This window comes from Chiloscyllium plagiosum, chromosome 13, assembly GCF_004010195.1.
Source record: "Chiloscyllium plagiosum isolate BGI_BamShark_2017 chromosome 13, ASM401019v2, whole genome shotgun sequence".
In the NCBI taxonomy this organism is placed as follows: domain Eukaryota; kingdom Metazoa; phylum Chordata; class Chondrichthyes; order Orectolobiformes; family Hemiscylliidae; genus Chiloscyllium; species Chiloscyllium plagiosum.
The window spans coordinates 77800665-77817163 of record NC_057722.1 but is presented as its reverse complement, the minus strand read 5'-3'; the positions used below and the strand labels follow the sequence as shown (position 1 = coordinate 77817163).

The following is a 16499-nucleotide window of genomic DNA, read 5'->3' as shown; positions in this document are numbered from 1 at the left end:
AACCCATACGGGCCTTTTATTCTCTGAGTGGCCCAGTCAATCCAGGGGAAATTAAAATCTCCAATCAATACTACTCTCTTATTCCTACAGCTGTCTACAATCTCTCTACACAGCTGCTCTTCTCATACCCGCTGGCTATTTGCGAGTCTGTAATACAGTCCCAACAAAGTGACCGCCCCCTTCTTCTTTCTAACTCCTAACCATATAGCCTCATTAAATGACTCTTTAGGAATATCCTCTCTGAGCACTGTTGTTATGTTCTCCCTTATCAAAAGGGCAACTCCCCCTCCTCACTTACATGTCTTTCTGTCACGCCTGCACCCTCTGTATCTGGGAACACTGAGCTGCCAGTCCTGCCCTTCTCTCAGCCATGTTTCTGTTATGGCTATAATATCCCAGTCTCCAGAGCCAATCCATGTTCTGAGCTTGTCTGCCTTACCAGTCAGGCCTCATGAAATAAATGCCCTTTAAACCAGAAGTTTAAGGGGGGGGTAGGTATAGGACAGATGGTACGGGTATGTTCTTTACTCAGCGAGTCGTGAGTTCATGGAATGTCCTGCCAGTAGCAGTGGTGGACTCTTCCTCATTATGGGCATTTAAGCGGGCATTGGATAGGTATATGGAGGATAGTGGGCTAGTGTAGGTTAGGTGGGCTTGGATCGGCGCAACATCGAGGGCCGAAGGGCCTGTACTGCGCTGTATTCTTCTATGTTCTATGTTCTATGTTCTATATGCTCTGTTCTGACAAAGCAGGGAAGGGCATTATATCTATGGAGTGCATGTTGCTTTATGTAATATCCACATTGCCTTTTGAAGACCAATTGGAGGAGAATTGGTTTCAGTGTTAATAATGTAAAATCATAGTTGGAGTGAGATGGATGTACTGAAAGATTTATTTTTTAATATTTGCAAAGTCATGCTTATAAATCTACTTCCTGCAACATTTTTCTGTCTATCCTGTTATTGCAATGTCTCTCAGATTTGTTTTACTTAGCTTTTGAATCTTCTAAGCTCGGTGTGATTTCACAATTCCTCCTGACGTTCATCATATTATCCATTTCCAAATTTTAAAAATCAGCTTTTTTGGCTTGACGGCCCTGTCCAGCTGATGTTTCTTTTCCTCCTTTGAACCACTAGTGACCAGTCCTTAAAGTCTGAGAAGCTTTTGGATAATTGATGATGCTGCAATTCCAGCTATTGGTGGGAACCTTCAGCTCTTGTTCCTTTTGAGTGTCTTCATGTTTAAAATCACAAGGGTCTGCACCTTTTAAGGCCAAATACAGGTCATGATCAAAATCTTGGTTTTTGTGACTTAGAGTCATAGAGATGTACAGCACGGAAACAGACCTTTGGTCCATCTCGTCCATGCCGACTAGATATCCCAATCCAATCTAGTCCCACCTGCCAGCACCCGGCCCATATCCCTCCAAACCCTTCCTATTTATGTACCCATCCAAATGTCTTTTAAATGTTGCAATTGTACCAACCTCCACCACTTCCTCTGACAGCTCATTCCACACACCTACCACCTTCTGTGTGAAAAGGTTGCCCCTTAGGTGTCTCTTTTTTTTTAATATATATCTTTCCCCTTTCACCCTAAACTTATCCCATCTAGTTCTGGACTCCCCCACCCCACGGAAGAGACTTTGTCTATTTTCCTATCCATGCCCTTCATAATTTTGTAAACCTTTATAAGGTCACCCCTCAGCCATCAATGCTCCAAGGAAAACAGCCCTCGCCTATTCAAACTCTCCCTATCGCGCAAATCCTCCAACCCTGGCAACATCCTTGTAAATCTTTTCTGAACCCTTTCAACTTTCACAACTTCTTTCCAATAAGAGGGAGATCAGAATTGCAAGCAATATTCCAAAAGTGGCCTAACCCATGTCCTGTACAGCCGTAACATGACCTCCCATCTCCTGTACTCAATATTCTGACCAATAAAGGAAAGCATACCAAATGCCTTCTTCACTATCCTATCTACCTGTGACTCCACTTTCAAGGAGCAATGAACCTGCACTCCAAGGTCTCTGTTCAGCCACACTCCCTAGGACCTTACCATTAAGTGTATCAGTCCTGCTAAGATTTGTTTTCCCAAAATGCAGCACCACACATTTATCTAAATTAAACTCCATCTGCTATTCCTCAGCCCATTGGCCCATCTGATCGAGATCCTGTTGTAATCTGAAGTAACCTTTTTTTGCTGTCCACTACACCTCCAATTGTGCTGTCATCTGAAAACTTACTAACTGTACCTCTTATGCTCGCATCCAAGTACTTTATATATGACGAGGGTAATGGACTCAGCACCGATCCTTGTGGCACTCCTCTGGTCACAGGCCTCCAGTCTGAAAAACAACCCTCCACCACGACCCTCTGTCTTCTACCTTTCTTCTGGGGAGAATTCTGAATTCTGGTTAGTGAATAATTTGGTGTTTACTTGAAATATTAAAAATATTAAAGTTGCCATAGTCCTACTGGACTATAGGGCCTGTCTTTAGAGACAACTGGTAGTGGTTTAACCTGAGGGTCACCATGCCTCAAGTGAGGGGAGAAATTGAGAAGTGTCCTCCGTGGTAAACTCAGTTGGTGATCACTCTGTCAACATTACTCTGCATTGTAAACCAGTTGTCCAGCTCGCTGATCCCCTGATTTTGAATATTACATGCTCCTCGGAGCTATGCTCCCAAATATTGTCAATGCACGGTCCTCCCCTATTCTTGTGTTGCCCCTCCCTGTACCTGTAGCTTGCTGACTGCTCTTTGCAGTGCTATAGGCCTTTCTTTTTAGTTGTGGCCATTTCTACTGCCTCTGGTCGGTAGCTGGATTTGTAGGACGGGGGGTTTGGTTTAGTCAGAGCACAACAAAAGTTGAGGGAAAATATCTGCAGTGCTATAGGCCTTTCTTTTTAGTTGTGGCCATTTCTACTGCCTCTGGTCGGTAGCTGGATTTGTAGGACGGGGGGGTTTGGTTTAGTCAGAGCACAACAAAAGTTGAGGGAAAATATCACCGGTTAGGTTAACACCTTCTGTTGGATTGCAAACTGTTGCAAAGAAAAAATGAAGGAAACAAATCTGAAATTGATTTTGAAGTTGTGCAAGCTGAAATAAATTTAAAAGGATTAAACTTGAAAGGATTCAGAAGAGATTTACAAGCACGTTGCCAGGAGTGGGAAGGTTTGAGCTTTTGGGAGAGACTGAATAGAGTGGGGCTATTTTTTTTTTTTGGAGCATGGGACGCTGAGGTGTGACCAAATGCTTGAAAGTGGGACTGGATTAATTTCGGATATTTGGTCGGCATGGACGAATTGGACCAAAGGGTCTGTTTCCATGCTGTACATCTGACTCTATTTACCTGTGTAGAACATGGTCATTTACCTGCAGCATGCTTTGAAGAACCGAACTGGAAAATGCAATTTGGAATTGCAGCTATGTTTTTTGGTGAATATGATTATGGTGTATATATATTTAGGCATGCCCATGTTTTGCACTAGGATTGATGGGAACCGTAAACTTATGACACCAGGGCATGATAACATCTTGGCACCGGAAATAATGTGACAAACAGGAAACTAGTGAAGAGATTGTTTCGAACATATGCCTCTGCCACCATGCTCACTAATTGTTGCCACTGTCCTTGAGTTTATCCCCTTCCTGGTCGATAGTCTATAACTGCAGAGCTAAAAAGAATTTCTTTTTTAAATCAAGAACTTCCATCTCAGTAAGGAGGCTTCGGGTGCATCTATATCCAATCTGCTCTGAAAACTCTGCTCACATTATGACACCATGATGAATTCCTTCACAGCTCATACAGTAGATAACATTCTAAAAAATAATGTACAATATTCTAGAAGAAAAAGGCAGTTCACTTAATGATTTCAAAGTAATTCCTGGGTCTTGATTCACAGATTCGCAGAAGTCCTTTCCATGCTGTATACTACACTTCAGTTAAATTGGTCTAATGGTTTTTGAGGAATATTGTTTACACTGTGTGACAAACTAACTGGGTAAGAACATCACCTGATCCTACCTTCACTGGTGGTGATAATAAATAAGAAAATTTGGAAATACTGTACTTACAGCATCTGTTGAGAGAAAAGTAAAAATAATGTTTCAGGTCAATAAAAATTTCAGAACTGGAAAAGTTAGGAATGCCATTGATTTAGCTAGTGATAATTAAACCAGAACAGAAAATCTGAGATAGGGTGGAGGTCAGAAGAGCTTGAGTAACAAAAGGTTGGTGTTGTGGGGTCACTGGGAGCAATAGTGTGACAGTAAGGAAACAAAAGTGCTTAGAAGAAGTCTAATGGTGACTGCCATCTAAAGCTAAATAAGAGAAAATTAGTTTAAAACTGAAAGAAACAAAATGTACAGAGATTGCAGTCTGAAATTGTTAAATTTGGTAATCAGTATTGAAGGCTATAATAGACATCTGAGATGCTGTACCTTAGGCATATGCTGAATGTAATTGGAACTCAGCATTAGAACAAGGACAGGGAGAGTTTAGAATGAGGACAAGGGTGAAGAATGTAAATGACAGGCTACTGGAATCTTGGGGTCATGCCCGCAGACTCAATAGAGATGTTCTGTAAAGCAACCACCCAGTCAGCATTTAGTCTCCTGATATAGAGAGGTGAATATGGTCTGCAACGTTGAAAGAAGACCACACAAATTTACATAATACACAGCAGTTGTGCCAACCAGAACATTTCACTGACTTTTTTTTGTTTTGTAACTTTTCAGGTTTTCCAAGAGCTGAAAGACAAAGAGATCAGCAAAACATTCAGGAAAGTCATCAACAAGAAAGAGGGAATTTGTGCAATTGGTGGAATGTCTGACCGCTCCAGTGAAGGAACGCAGCATTCTTATGAAGGTACATCTGTAACTTTCTACAGTGTGTTTACTACTTGACCAGTTGTCTCAGCAGTTCTTGGGAGTGGGATGAATAGCGAGTTCCATCTAGCACATTTAGTTTTTTGGATATTCTTTCTTGAAATCAGAGTTCAAGCCCAGGTCCAGTTGATTGGACTGAGCATGATTCAACCTGCAATCCAGGAGAATATTCTTTAACAGAACAGTAATAAGGATGTGGATTTTGCCAATCCTGGCCAGAATATCGGCGGAAACTGACTACATTGCAATGGCACTCATTGAATCATGAGGTCATGAGTAGAGATACGTACGTTATGAATAGAGTTGTTTCACATGCTCAATCAACCATTCAAAATATTCCCATTTAATTTGTGAAGGGGCATTATAATTCATTGGCTATTTTTTATAGCTTGATATTACCTCTGAAGCATGGTTATGGTCGCCTTTGTGACACCTAACAAAGGAAATACATTTTTTTTCATTTTTCCACATTAATATTATCTGTTCCTTTAATGGGCACATTGTGTGCTGCATTGCAAAGATCCAAGTCTCTGTCGAAGTCAGTTTGAACTTCATAAATAACCAATGAGCCATTTGTGCTTTCTTAATTTCTTGCCACTGGCTTTGGGCAACAACATTTTATTTGCTGCAACATTGTCCCAATGTTCCTTCAGAATTCAAAGCCAACATTGTTGTGACCTTTCAGAACAGAAGCAGATTTTGACAGATACTTCATTTATGTAAACCTTGGCTTTATTTATTTGGTGACATGCAACTGTCCAACATGGAAAGCACAATTGATATGAAGAATATTTAGAAACTGTTTTATGCAGCTTCATGATTTGATTAATACGCTCTTTATTGTTAGTCCAGTTGTGACTCTGCACTTGATCATTTGAAGTCAAAGCAGATTAACAAATTATTTCATCTTTTCTATTTCCTTTTTTCTTCTCCTTGTCCCCTCTTTCTGTCTTTTTTTTTTCACTCTCACTCTCACTCTCACTCTCACTCTCACTCTCACTCTCACTCTCACTCATGATGTCTCTGTTGCTTACTCTTTCTTTCCTTCCCCTTTATGCAAGCGAGACCTGTTTGTCTGACATCAGTAGTAGGGGAAATACGATAATCTATTATCAAGTTTGATTACTGTATGTTCAGAAAATAATTCAGTTTGGCCAGTGTCAACATGGATATATGAAGGGAAGTCCTGTTCGACCAGTTTACTATAGTTTCTTGAGAATTTTATTTGAGCAGAATTACCAGTGACCACCCTTGACATTGAAAGCTGCATTTGACTGTGTGTGGCATTAAAGAGCCCTAGCAAAACTGGGATTAAATGGAATTGGGAGGTGGGGAGCAACTCTCCACTGTTAATACACAGGAAAATGATTGTGGTTGTTGGAGATCAGTCTTCTCAGCTCCAGGGCATCTCTGCAGGAGTTCCTCAGGGTAGTGTCCTCTGCCCAACCATCTTCAGCTGCTTCGTCAACGACCTTAAGGTCAGAAGAGGGGATATTCGCTGATTGTGGAGTGTTCAACACCATTCACAACTCCTCAGACACTGAAGCAGTGATGTTCAAATGCAACAAGATCTGGACCATATCCAGGCTTGCAAGTGGCAAATAACATTCGTAACACATGCAAACCAAACTATGACCATCTTCAATAAGAAACAATCTAATAATTATCCCATGACATTCAGTGGCTTTGCCAACACTGAATCTCCCACGATCAATATCCTGGGAGTTATGATTGACCAGAAACTGAGGTGGACTGAAGTGGACTTACCATATAAACACAGTGGCTACAAGAGCAGATCAGAAGCTAGGAAGACTGCAGTTTGTAACTCATCTCCTGACTCCCCAGAGCCTGACTGCCATTTAAAAGTCTGATAGCAATGAGTTTCTGAATTCATAGCCACACCGACCACACGTTTCCTCACCCACCTGACTCCATCTGCCTTACCTCAACTGTTGCTGAATTCCTCATTTGTTTCTTTTGAAATAATCCAGTGTAGAGGTAGCTACTTTTTTTTTTAAACTCGCCTCCCATATGCTTCCCATGATTAAACGTGAGACTGTTCACAATTCCAAGTACAGTTCACCCATTGATCGACAGTGGCTCTCAGTTAAACAATGTGTTTTGTTTTAATTCTCATGTTTCAGGAGTCTCTATGGCCTCACCCCTGCTGGTCCTTGTAACCCTTTCAAGCTTTGCTGCCCTCCAAGGTGTGTAACCTCCGTCTAAGTATCCCCACTATTGGTGACCTTAGCTTTGAAGTCCATTCCCACATCTCTCCACCTTTAGTGACACTCATTAAAACTCACCTTTCAGACCACATTTTTCACATATGCCCCAACGTTTCCTGACATGCCCGAATTTTGTTTAATAATGACACAATGTTGCACCTTGGAACATTTGCACTGTGTGAAAGGTGCTAGATAAATGCAAGTTATTGTTTATTAAGTGCCATGAAATGGAGCTTCTGAGGAATTTAGCTTGTCTTACAAATACCAATTTTAAAGCTAATATTTAGACTAAATGAAAAAACGCAATACTCCTCTTCCTATCCTCCACAACTACCCATGAATAGCAGTTGGTGCGCATATCACTGTTTGCAGATCTTTCCCTGATGCACAAAATGCCTTCTGAATACGCCAGTCCTGGGATAGGGTCACTGGACCTGGAGCATTAATTCTGGCAGCATCTCTGGAAAGAAAGCAGAACTGCTGAGCATTTCCAGCAATTTCTGTTTTTGTTTCTGATTTCCAGTACCCCAGGTATTTTGGTTTTTATTTTGTTTTCTCAATACGTTGATTCATTTTAGATGGATAAATACTCATTATAAGAATCAAAGATGAATTGGAGACCTTGATGAGTCAGCACGTATAATGCTGATGCTGCTTGCTATCATTAATGATTTGACTCTGAATGTAGACCACACAAATACCTCCTGTCACTGAATCATCATCAGAGTCAACTGGCAGTCATCAATATTCTGCATAAATTTATTAACTTCTGTGCTTCAACTTTTAAGGAGTTGCCACAAATACCCAGTCTTTGAAAAAGTATTTTATTGAAACAGTAATTTCAGGCAACAAACTATTTCTTGCCCCTCTGTTTAATTAAAAGCAGATCCATTGAAGAGCAACGGAGTAAGTTAGCTTTGTCTGTGGCACAGCTTCACCACCCACCAACACCACCACCACCCACCCACCCACCAACCACCCCCACTACACCCACCACCAACACCACCCCCACCACCACCCCACCCACCAACACAAATACAATATCAGACAGCTATGTTGGAACTGTCAGTCTTCTGAAGATAATTACGGGAACAGCATTAGAAAAAGTTATTACTGATTAAATTGAATCCCTTGGTCTATTCCAGGAACAGGCACAGCAGCTGCCTGTCAATATCTAATGTATATTAAAATAAGAAGTCTGTGTGCACTATTGGGAACCAAACTATTGCTGTTTGGAGAAACTACTGGTACTGTTGCCTGGAACTCTATCTCTTGTTGATGTAGAGGCTCCAGTCTGAATCTAATTAATGGCTGTAGTGAATCAGGGTTGTGGAGGATATGTCGGGCACCAGGGAAGCTCTTGGTTTACTCTCTGACAAGCTTTGCATGAATAATTTTGCTTTCTGTGCAGCCGCTGGGAAGTTCCTTATGATCTCTGAAAATCAAATTAAATTTGGTTACAGGTAATCATTTCCATATCTGTTTAGGGATAGAAAATTATTGAAGAAAAGGAATCAGAGGTAGGCTTTTCCAAACAGACCCAACAGATTCCAACCTCCAAGAAAAACTAACAGGGAGGGCAGCATTTTATGGATCACTGTGGGCTTGGGGTCAGGGACGTCCACTCACCAACCTTTACCATTTCACCCTGCATGGCCTGCTCATGCTCTCCTGAACGGAGTCTTTCTAATGGCCGTTTTAATGACCAGTTATGAGTAGTGTCCTGCATGGCCTCGGTTTTGAGACTGATAGGAGAAAGTCAGCGTCAGGTTATCCTGTCAGGAGGGCAGGGTGGAGTATAAGATGCCTCCCTCATGGACCCACTTCACCAGGTAACTTTAGAGGAATAAAATTCCTCGAAGAATTACAAGATTGAGGAGCAGCTAGCATCAGGGGGCATTCTTTCTCCACCCACTCTTGAGTGGCAGAGAAGGACAATTCTGCTACTTGGTAAATTCCTGCCCTATGTTGTTGAAATAGGAAAAGAGGAATTGCATTGACAGTGGTTTTCGGGCCCTTTGGAAGTTTCAATGCGTTTATGACCAATGAACTTCTGTTGAAGTGTAGTCCCTGTTGTAATGTAGGAAATAAGGAAATCAATTTGCAAACCTGAGGTTCCACAAAGACAATGGGCAGATGATATGCTTTAGATGGTGGCTGTAGGATAGATATTGCTTTGGATATTGGGGGGCATGTCACTTTATTTTCTCAGAAACAGAACCATGCAAGGGTTAATGTCTGAGCTGAAGGACAGCGCCTCCAACTGTCCACCTTCTGGAGTTGTATCTCTTGAGGTGGAAGAAAGCCCACCTTGAAGTCTGAGATGGTGCTACTCCTGAACCCTGCCTGACCCTCTGTGATATATAATGGAACTGTGCAGGATAGTGCGATAGTCGTAAAGTTTAATGTTGGAGACTGGAAAAAGCCTTCAGCAAGCATGCTTTGGAAAATCACCTCGTCTCTGAAAGCAAAGAATAATGATGATGATGTAGTCCCCTATATAAGGGACACTGAAGAGAAACCAACAAAAAAATGGATATGAAATACTTGTACAAATGTATGAGCTGCATTAGCAAAACAAAGCCAAAACTCATTTTGTTATTGTTTAATTATTCATTCTTCATATCCTGAACAGTCCTATTAGCCTGTCGACATTTTCCATTGGAAACTGCAATTGCAGCTCTAAGCAGGAGTCAAAGCCATGGAAACTTCGCTTCAAAGTTACCATGTTGGTTGCCAGGGAATGTTTGCTCTGCACTAACTGTAATAATGGATGCAATGTGGATTACTTTTATGGTGGGTTTCTCATGGTTAGGAGAATGTGAGGACTGCAGATGCTGGAGATCAGAGTTGAGGGTGTGGTGCTGGAAAAGCACAGCTGGTCAGACAGCATCCGCGGAGCAGACGAATCGACGTTTCGGGCATAAGCCCTTTATTAGGAACGAGGGATACTTGTGGTTAGACTGGCACAGAAGTTGACTTGTCCGAAAGTACCACATTTGATTTAGCTGTGAATGTAACTGGTCACAGAATCTTGCCATTTCATTGGTCGTGTAATTTGTATCCGTGCCGGGTTGTGCTGTTGCCAATGATCCTGAAGATTTTGTAAAAACGAACCAAAGGTTCGTTCGTCCGTCCGATGGGGGTGTCACTGACGGGCTAGCATTAATTACCCATCAATAGTTACCAGTTGAGAAGATGGTACTGAGCAGTTCTCTTGAACTACCAGAGTCCATGTGCTGTCAGTAGCTCTACAATGTCGTTCAGGAGGGAATTCCAGTATTTTGACCCAATGACACTGAAAGAACAGCGATCTATTTCCAAGTCAGGATGGTGAGTGGAGGAAAACTTTGCTGGGGTGGTGTTTCTATGTATCTGCTGCCCTTGTCATTCTAGATGTTAATGGTTATGAATTTCAAAGATACTCTGAGGAGCCTTGGTGAATTCCTGCAATGCACCTTGTGGATGGTACACACTGCTGCTACTGAGTATTGATGGTGGAGGGAGTGGATGCTTGTGGATGTGCAGCTGTGTCCTGGATGGTGTCAAGCTTCTTGTGGTGTTGGAGCTGCATCCATCGAGGCGAATGGGGAGTATTCTGTCACACTCCTGATTTGTGCCTTGTTGATGGTGGGCAGGCCTTGAGGTCAGAAGGTGAATTACAGGATTCCTAGCCTCTGACTTGGTCTTGTGGCTGCCATATTTACATGGCTAGTGCAGTTCAGTTTTTGGCCACTGGCAATGCCAGGCTGTTGGTAGTGGTGATAACACCATTGAATGCCAAGGCCTGATTGTTTGATTCTTTCTTGTTGGAGAAAGTCATTGCCTGGCAATTTTGTGGCACAAATGTTTGCCACATCTCAGCCCAAACCTAGATGGTTGATCTCTAACAATAACAACCATCTTCCTACGTGCCAGGTATGACTCCAATCAGCAGAGAGTTTTCAGTTTTCTACCTTGATTCCAGTTTTGCCAGTGCTCCTTGATGCCACATCTGGTCAAATGCAGCCTTAACATTGAAAGCAGTTGTCTGACCGCTGGAATTGGGCTGTTTGGGCATGTTTGAACCCAAGGCTGTAATGAAATCAGGAATTGAATGGCCCTTGTGGAATCCAGACTGAGCATTGCTGAGCAGGTGCTGCTTGTTGGCACTGTTGATGACACCTTCCATTGCTTTATTGATGATAGAGGGTAGACTGATGGAACCGGAATTGGCCGTGTCCAGCTTTTTGCAGACAGGACATACCTGGGTGATTTTCCATGTTGTCAGGTAGATGTCAGTGGTGTACCTGTACTGGAGGAGCTTAGCTAGGGAGCGGCAACTACTGGAGCACAAGTCTTCAGTACTGTTGCCAGAATGTTGTCAGGGCGCATAGCCTTTTGCAGTATCCTGTGCTTCCAACTTTTATTGATATCAAGTGGAGTGGAGTGAATTGAATTGGTTGAAGTCTGGAACAAAACCAGAAATTGCTGGAGAACATCAGCAGGTCTGGCAGCAACTGTGGAGAGAGAGAGAGACAGACAGAACGATGACGACTCTTCAGATCTGACAGCATTTTGAAATATGTGGTATGCAGAACAACCTCAGTTATCTGCACATCAATTATCCAAATTTCGGATTATCTGAACAAGACCTCAAGGTCCCCGTAGTGCATTTCAATTGAAGTCAGAAAATTCTATTCCTCATCCCTTTGCATCATTTTGTAAATACTCCCCACCTGTCTTGTTTGGATAATCGAGGAACCTCCATTATCCAACTTTCAATTAACTGAATTTCGGATGATCCAAACAAAATTGCAAGGCTCCGCCACGTGGCTAACTATGTTATCTAGCATTCGATTAACCGAATGAAATAGACCCGCCTGTGTCCTTTGGATAATAGAGGTTCCTCTGTAAATGCTGATAATGGATGGGGTGAGCAGATAGTTGGAGATGGAGCCCAGAGAGAGAAAGAGAGAAGAAAAATGTTAGGCAGATTGTCTTCATTATCATCTATCGAACTTTTCATCTTCCTTCACTTAGTCAACAATGAATAGGTAGAAGGATGGAAAGAGGCAAAAGAGGAGGTTGGTGGGGGGCTGGCAGTTTTGATGAAAGAAAACATTACTGCTGTAACTCAAGATCTTTCTGAAGAGTTGTCCACTGAAAACATATGGCTTGAAATTAGAAATAGAAGCAAAATGATCACCTTGATGGGATTGTAGTATAGACGCTCCCAATAGTCAGAGGGAAATTGAGGAGCAAATATGTAGAGATCTCAGACATATGCAAGAATGTAAGGTAATTGTAGGTGATTTTGATTTTCCAAACATTGACTGGGACTACCATAGTGTTAAAGATTTGGATGATGAAAATTAGTGAAATGTGTTTGAGAAAAGTTTCTTTATCAATGTGTAAGTGTTCCTTCAGAGCAAAAGTTGACCTTGTCTTGGGAAATAAGGCAGGACAGGTGGACTGTATTGATAGTAAGGGAATGCTTTCAGTCCAATAATTATAATACTCTGTTTTAGAATAGTTAGGGGAAAGGATTAGTCTTCAATAAAAAATTAAAGTTTTTAAACTGAGAAGGGCAAATTTTAATGGCATGAGCCAAGAACTTTCAAAAGTTGATTGGAGTAGACTATAGGTAAAGGGACATCTCATAAATGGTAGGCTTTTAAAAGTGTGATAACGAGAGTTCAGAGTCATTATGTTGCTGTGAGAGGGAAAGGTCAGGTTGGTAGGATTAGAGAACAATGGATGAATAAAGATAATGAGGTTCTAGTCAAGAATGAAAAAGAATCATATTTGATATGGATAACTAGGCTCAAACGAATCTCTTGAACAGTATAAAGTGTGTAGGGACATTCTTAAGGGGGAGATCAGAAAGGCAAAGAGGATATGAGAGCGCTTTAGGAAATAAGGTTAAGGATAATCCAAAGAGGTTCGACAAGGAAATGAAGAGCAAGAGATCAACTAGAGAGACAGGAAGGCCCCATAAAGATCAAAGAGGTTGACTTTGTGTTGAACCTCAGGAGATGGGAGAGATATTAAATGAATATTTTGGATCAGATTTTAGTCATAGCACAGAAACAAATCCTTTGGTTCAACCAGTACATGCTGAAAATAATCCCAAACTGAACTGGTCCCATCTGCCTGTGCTTGGCGCATATTCCTCCAACTATTTCTTATGTAGTTATCTAAATATCTTTTAAACATTATAATTGTATCCACATCCACCACTTTCTTTGGAAGTTCATTGCATACATGAACCACCTTTTTAAAAAGAAAATGCTCCTCGTGTCTTTTTAAAAATCTCTTTCCTCTTGCTTTAAAAACATGCCCCCGAGTCTTGAAGTCCCCCACCCTCGGACAAAGACACCTGTCAATCATCTTATCTATGCCCCTCATGATGTTATAAACCTCTAAGGTCACCTTTCAGCTTGTGTACTCCAGTGAAAGAAGTCCCAGCCTCTCCTTATAACTCAAACCCTCCATTTGTCGTATTATCCTGGTAAATCTACTCAAAACCTTCTCCAGATTGATCATATCCTTCCTATAACAGGGAGACCAGAACTGGGCATATACACCAGAAGAGGCCTCACCAATATCTTGTACAACCTCAACATAACGTCCCAACTCCTATACTCAAAGGTACCTGAACTCCTAGGTCTCTGTTCGAGAATACTACTCCATGCCCGACTTTTAATTATAGGCTTTCTGCCCTCTGTTTTACCAAGATGCAAGACCTCCGGTTGAACTGATTAGATCTGTTTCTGTGCTGTATAACTCTGGCTCTGAGTAAGTGAAAATGGGTTGGCTGTGATGAAAGCAAGAGTCAAAGGATATGGTTCTGGAAAAGCACAGCCGGTCAGGCAGCATCCGAGGAACAGGAGAATCAATGTTTCGAGCATGAGTGAGAGGTTGTGATGAAAGCAAGCCATGTCATGACAGGACCTGGGTATAAGGGTGGGTAAAGTCACATGGTATCAGGGGTTAGCTAGCAAGATGGATACAGAGCTAGCTTAGTCATATGAGACAGAGGGTAGTGGTGGAAGGATGGCTATGGAGGGCTGGAGAAGGTTTAGAGTAGATTTACCAGGATAATACGACAAATGGAGGGTTTGAGTTATAAGGAGAGGCTGGATAGGCTGGGACTTCTTTTTGGAATGGAGGGCTATGATTCATGGTGTTCCATAGGGATCAGTGCTGCCCCTGCTGTTTGTGATCCACGTAAATGATTTGGAGGAAAATGTAGCTGGTCTAATTAGTAAGTTTGCAGAGTAAGATACAAAGATTGGTGAAGTTGTGGATAGTGAGGAGGATTGTCAGAGGATACAGCAGGATACAGATCAGTTGGAGGCATGAACAGAAAACTGGCAGATGGAGTTTAATCTGGACGAATGTGAGGTGATGCATTTTGAAAAGCCAAGTACAAGGTGGGAATTATACAGTGAGTGGCAGAACCCTTGGGAACAAAGAACATCTCGGCCTCCTCCAGATGACTAAAGCATCAAGAAGCCTGTCTCCAGCTAATTTGATTCTCTCCATAGGATGTCCAGAAAGGGTTGAAGGCGACAGATACTTGCCTAGATGAACACTACTCCAATAACCCTTAAAAAGATTGATAGTCTGGGCAAAGCAGCCGGCTTAATTGGCACCACATCCACAAGCATCCAGTTCCTCCACCACCGTGGCAGCAGTGTGTGCATATGGACAAGATACACTGCAGAAATTCACTGAAGCTCCTTAGATTGCATCTTCCAAACCCATGACCACTCCCATCTAGAAGGCTCATAGATACATGGGAACACCATCACCTGCAAGTTCCCCTCCAAGCCACTCACCATCCTGACTTGGAAGTATATTGCTATTCCTTTAGTGTTGTTGGATCCAAGTCTTGGAATTCCCTTCCTAAGGGCATTGTGGGTCTACCCATAGGACTTGGACTGCAGCAGTTCAAGAAGGCAGCTCACCGTCCCCTTCTCAAGGGCAACTGGGGACAGGCAACAAATGTTCAAACAGCCAGCTTTGCCCACGTCTAATGAGAGAATTAAAAAAAAATTCAGGGAGTTTGGTGTCAATGTTGAGAATGCCCAGACCTTTGCAGGGTCAACATGGCTGAAGTTATCATTGCGTTTTTTCAGTGCCTTAAAACTACATAGCAACACCTAGTTTATTTTGTGTGATTGAAAGGACATGAGTGGCTTGCTAGGTCATTTCAGAGGGCAATTAAGAGTGGACCATATTGCTGTCAGTCTGGAGTCACGTATAGGCCAGAACTGGATAAAGATGGCAATTCTTTGTCATTAGTGATCCAGATGTGCTTTTATGATGACAAACGATGGTTTCAATGTCATTAAAGTTTTATTTCCAGATATTATTGTATTCAGATTCCACCATCTGCCACAGTCAGTTTTGAACTCAGGCCCCAGAACATTAGCTGGGTCTGTAGATTTCCAGTCTGGTGGCAATATCACAAGGCTCTCACCATATTGTTAATATGTTTGATGGGACCAGAAGGAGCAAACCATGCTCATGACCTGAATAGGCCAGTGCCCCACTGCACCCCAAGATTGTCTCTGACACTATTTCTCTCGCCTGCTCCCCTCAACCTGGACTCCTGTCTCTCAGTACCATGTAACGGCAGCCTATCCTCCTTCCCCTGTGAGCTTTCTTTGAACATCTTTGGTCACACTGCTTGTCAGCCAACTGCAGATGAAGACTTCATAGTATTTCATACCTCAAAGTAACATCTAACTGCCGATGATTTTGTTACTCATTACCTCATAGTAATGTTGAACAGCCTCTGAATAATAATACGCTGGTTAAGACTGCTGGTTGGACATGTAAAATTAATATTTGTGGACTGACCAAAGTATTTGCTAATTTTTTTTAATACACCTGAAAACTGAAGTTCTAAGCTCCCTCAATCTTTTACTACTTGTAGAGACTGGTGCATTTTAAAACACTAGACCTGAGATCTCTGGATCACTACTTGCAAATTTAACTTAGAGTCAGAGAGATGTACAGCATAGAAATGGACCCTTCGGTCCAACCCGTCCCTGCCGACCAGGTATCCCAACCCAATCTAGTCCCACCTGTCAGCACCCGGCCCATATCCCTCCAAACCCTTTCTATTCATATACACATCCAAATGTCTCTTAAATGTTGCAATTGTACCAGCCTCCACCACCTCCTCTGGCAGCTCATTCCATACATGTACCACCCTCTGCATGAAAAAGTTGCCCTTTAGGTCTCTTTTATATCTCTTCCCCTCTCACCCTAAACCTATGCCCTCTAGTTCTGGACTCCCTGATGCCAAGGAAAAGACTTTGTCTATTTATCCTATCCATGCCCCTCATAATTTTGTAAACCTCTATAAGGTCACCCCTCAGCC

The 16499-nt window shown here is 42.1% G+C and overlaps 1 protein-coding gene across 3 annotated transcripts in view; it reads left to right on the top strand.

The window, feature by feature from the left end:
* LOC122556217 (plastin-1-like) overlaps positions 1-16499 on the top strand; it is a 155364-nt gene that overhangs the window by 78146 nt on the left and 60719 nt on the right. For all 3 annotated transcript variants that reach the window (XM_043702777.1, XM_043702778.1, XM_043702779.1), the window contains exon 4: positions 4743-4872. In XM_043702777.1, coding sequence (XP_043558712.1) covers positions 4743-4872 — 130 coding nt within the window. The remainder of the gene's footprint in view (positions 1-4742; positions 4873-16499) is intronic.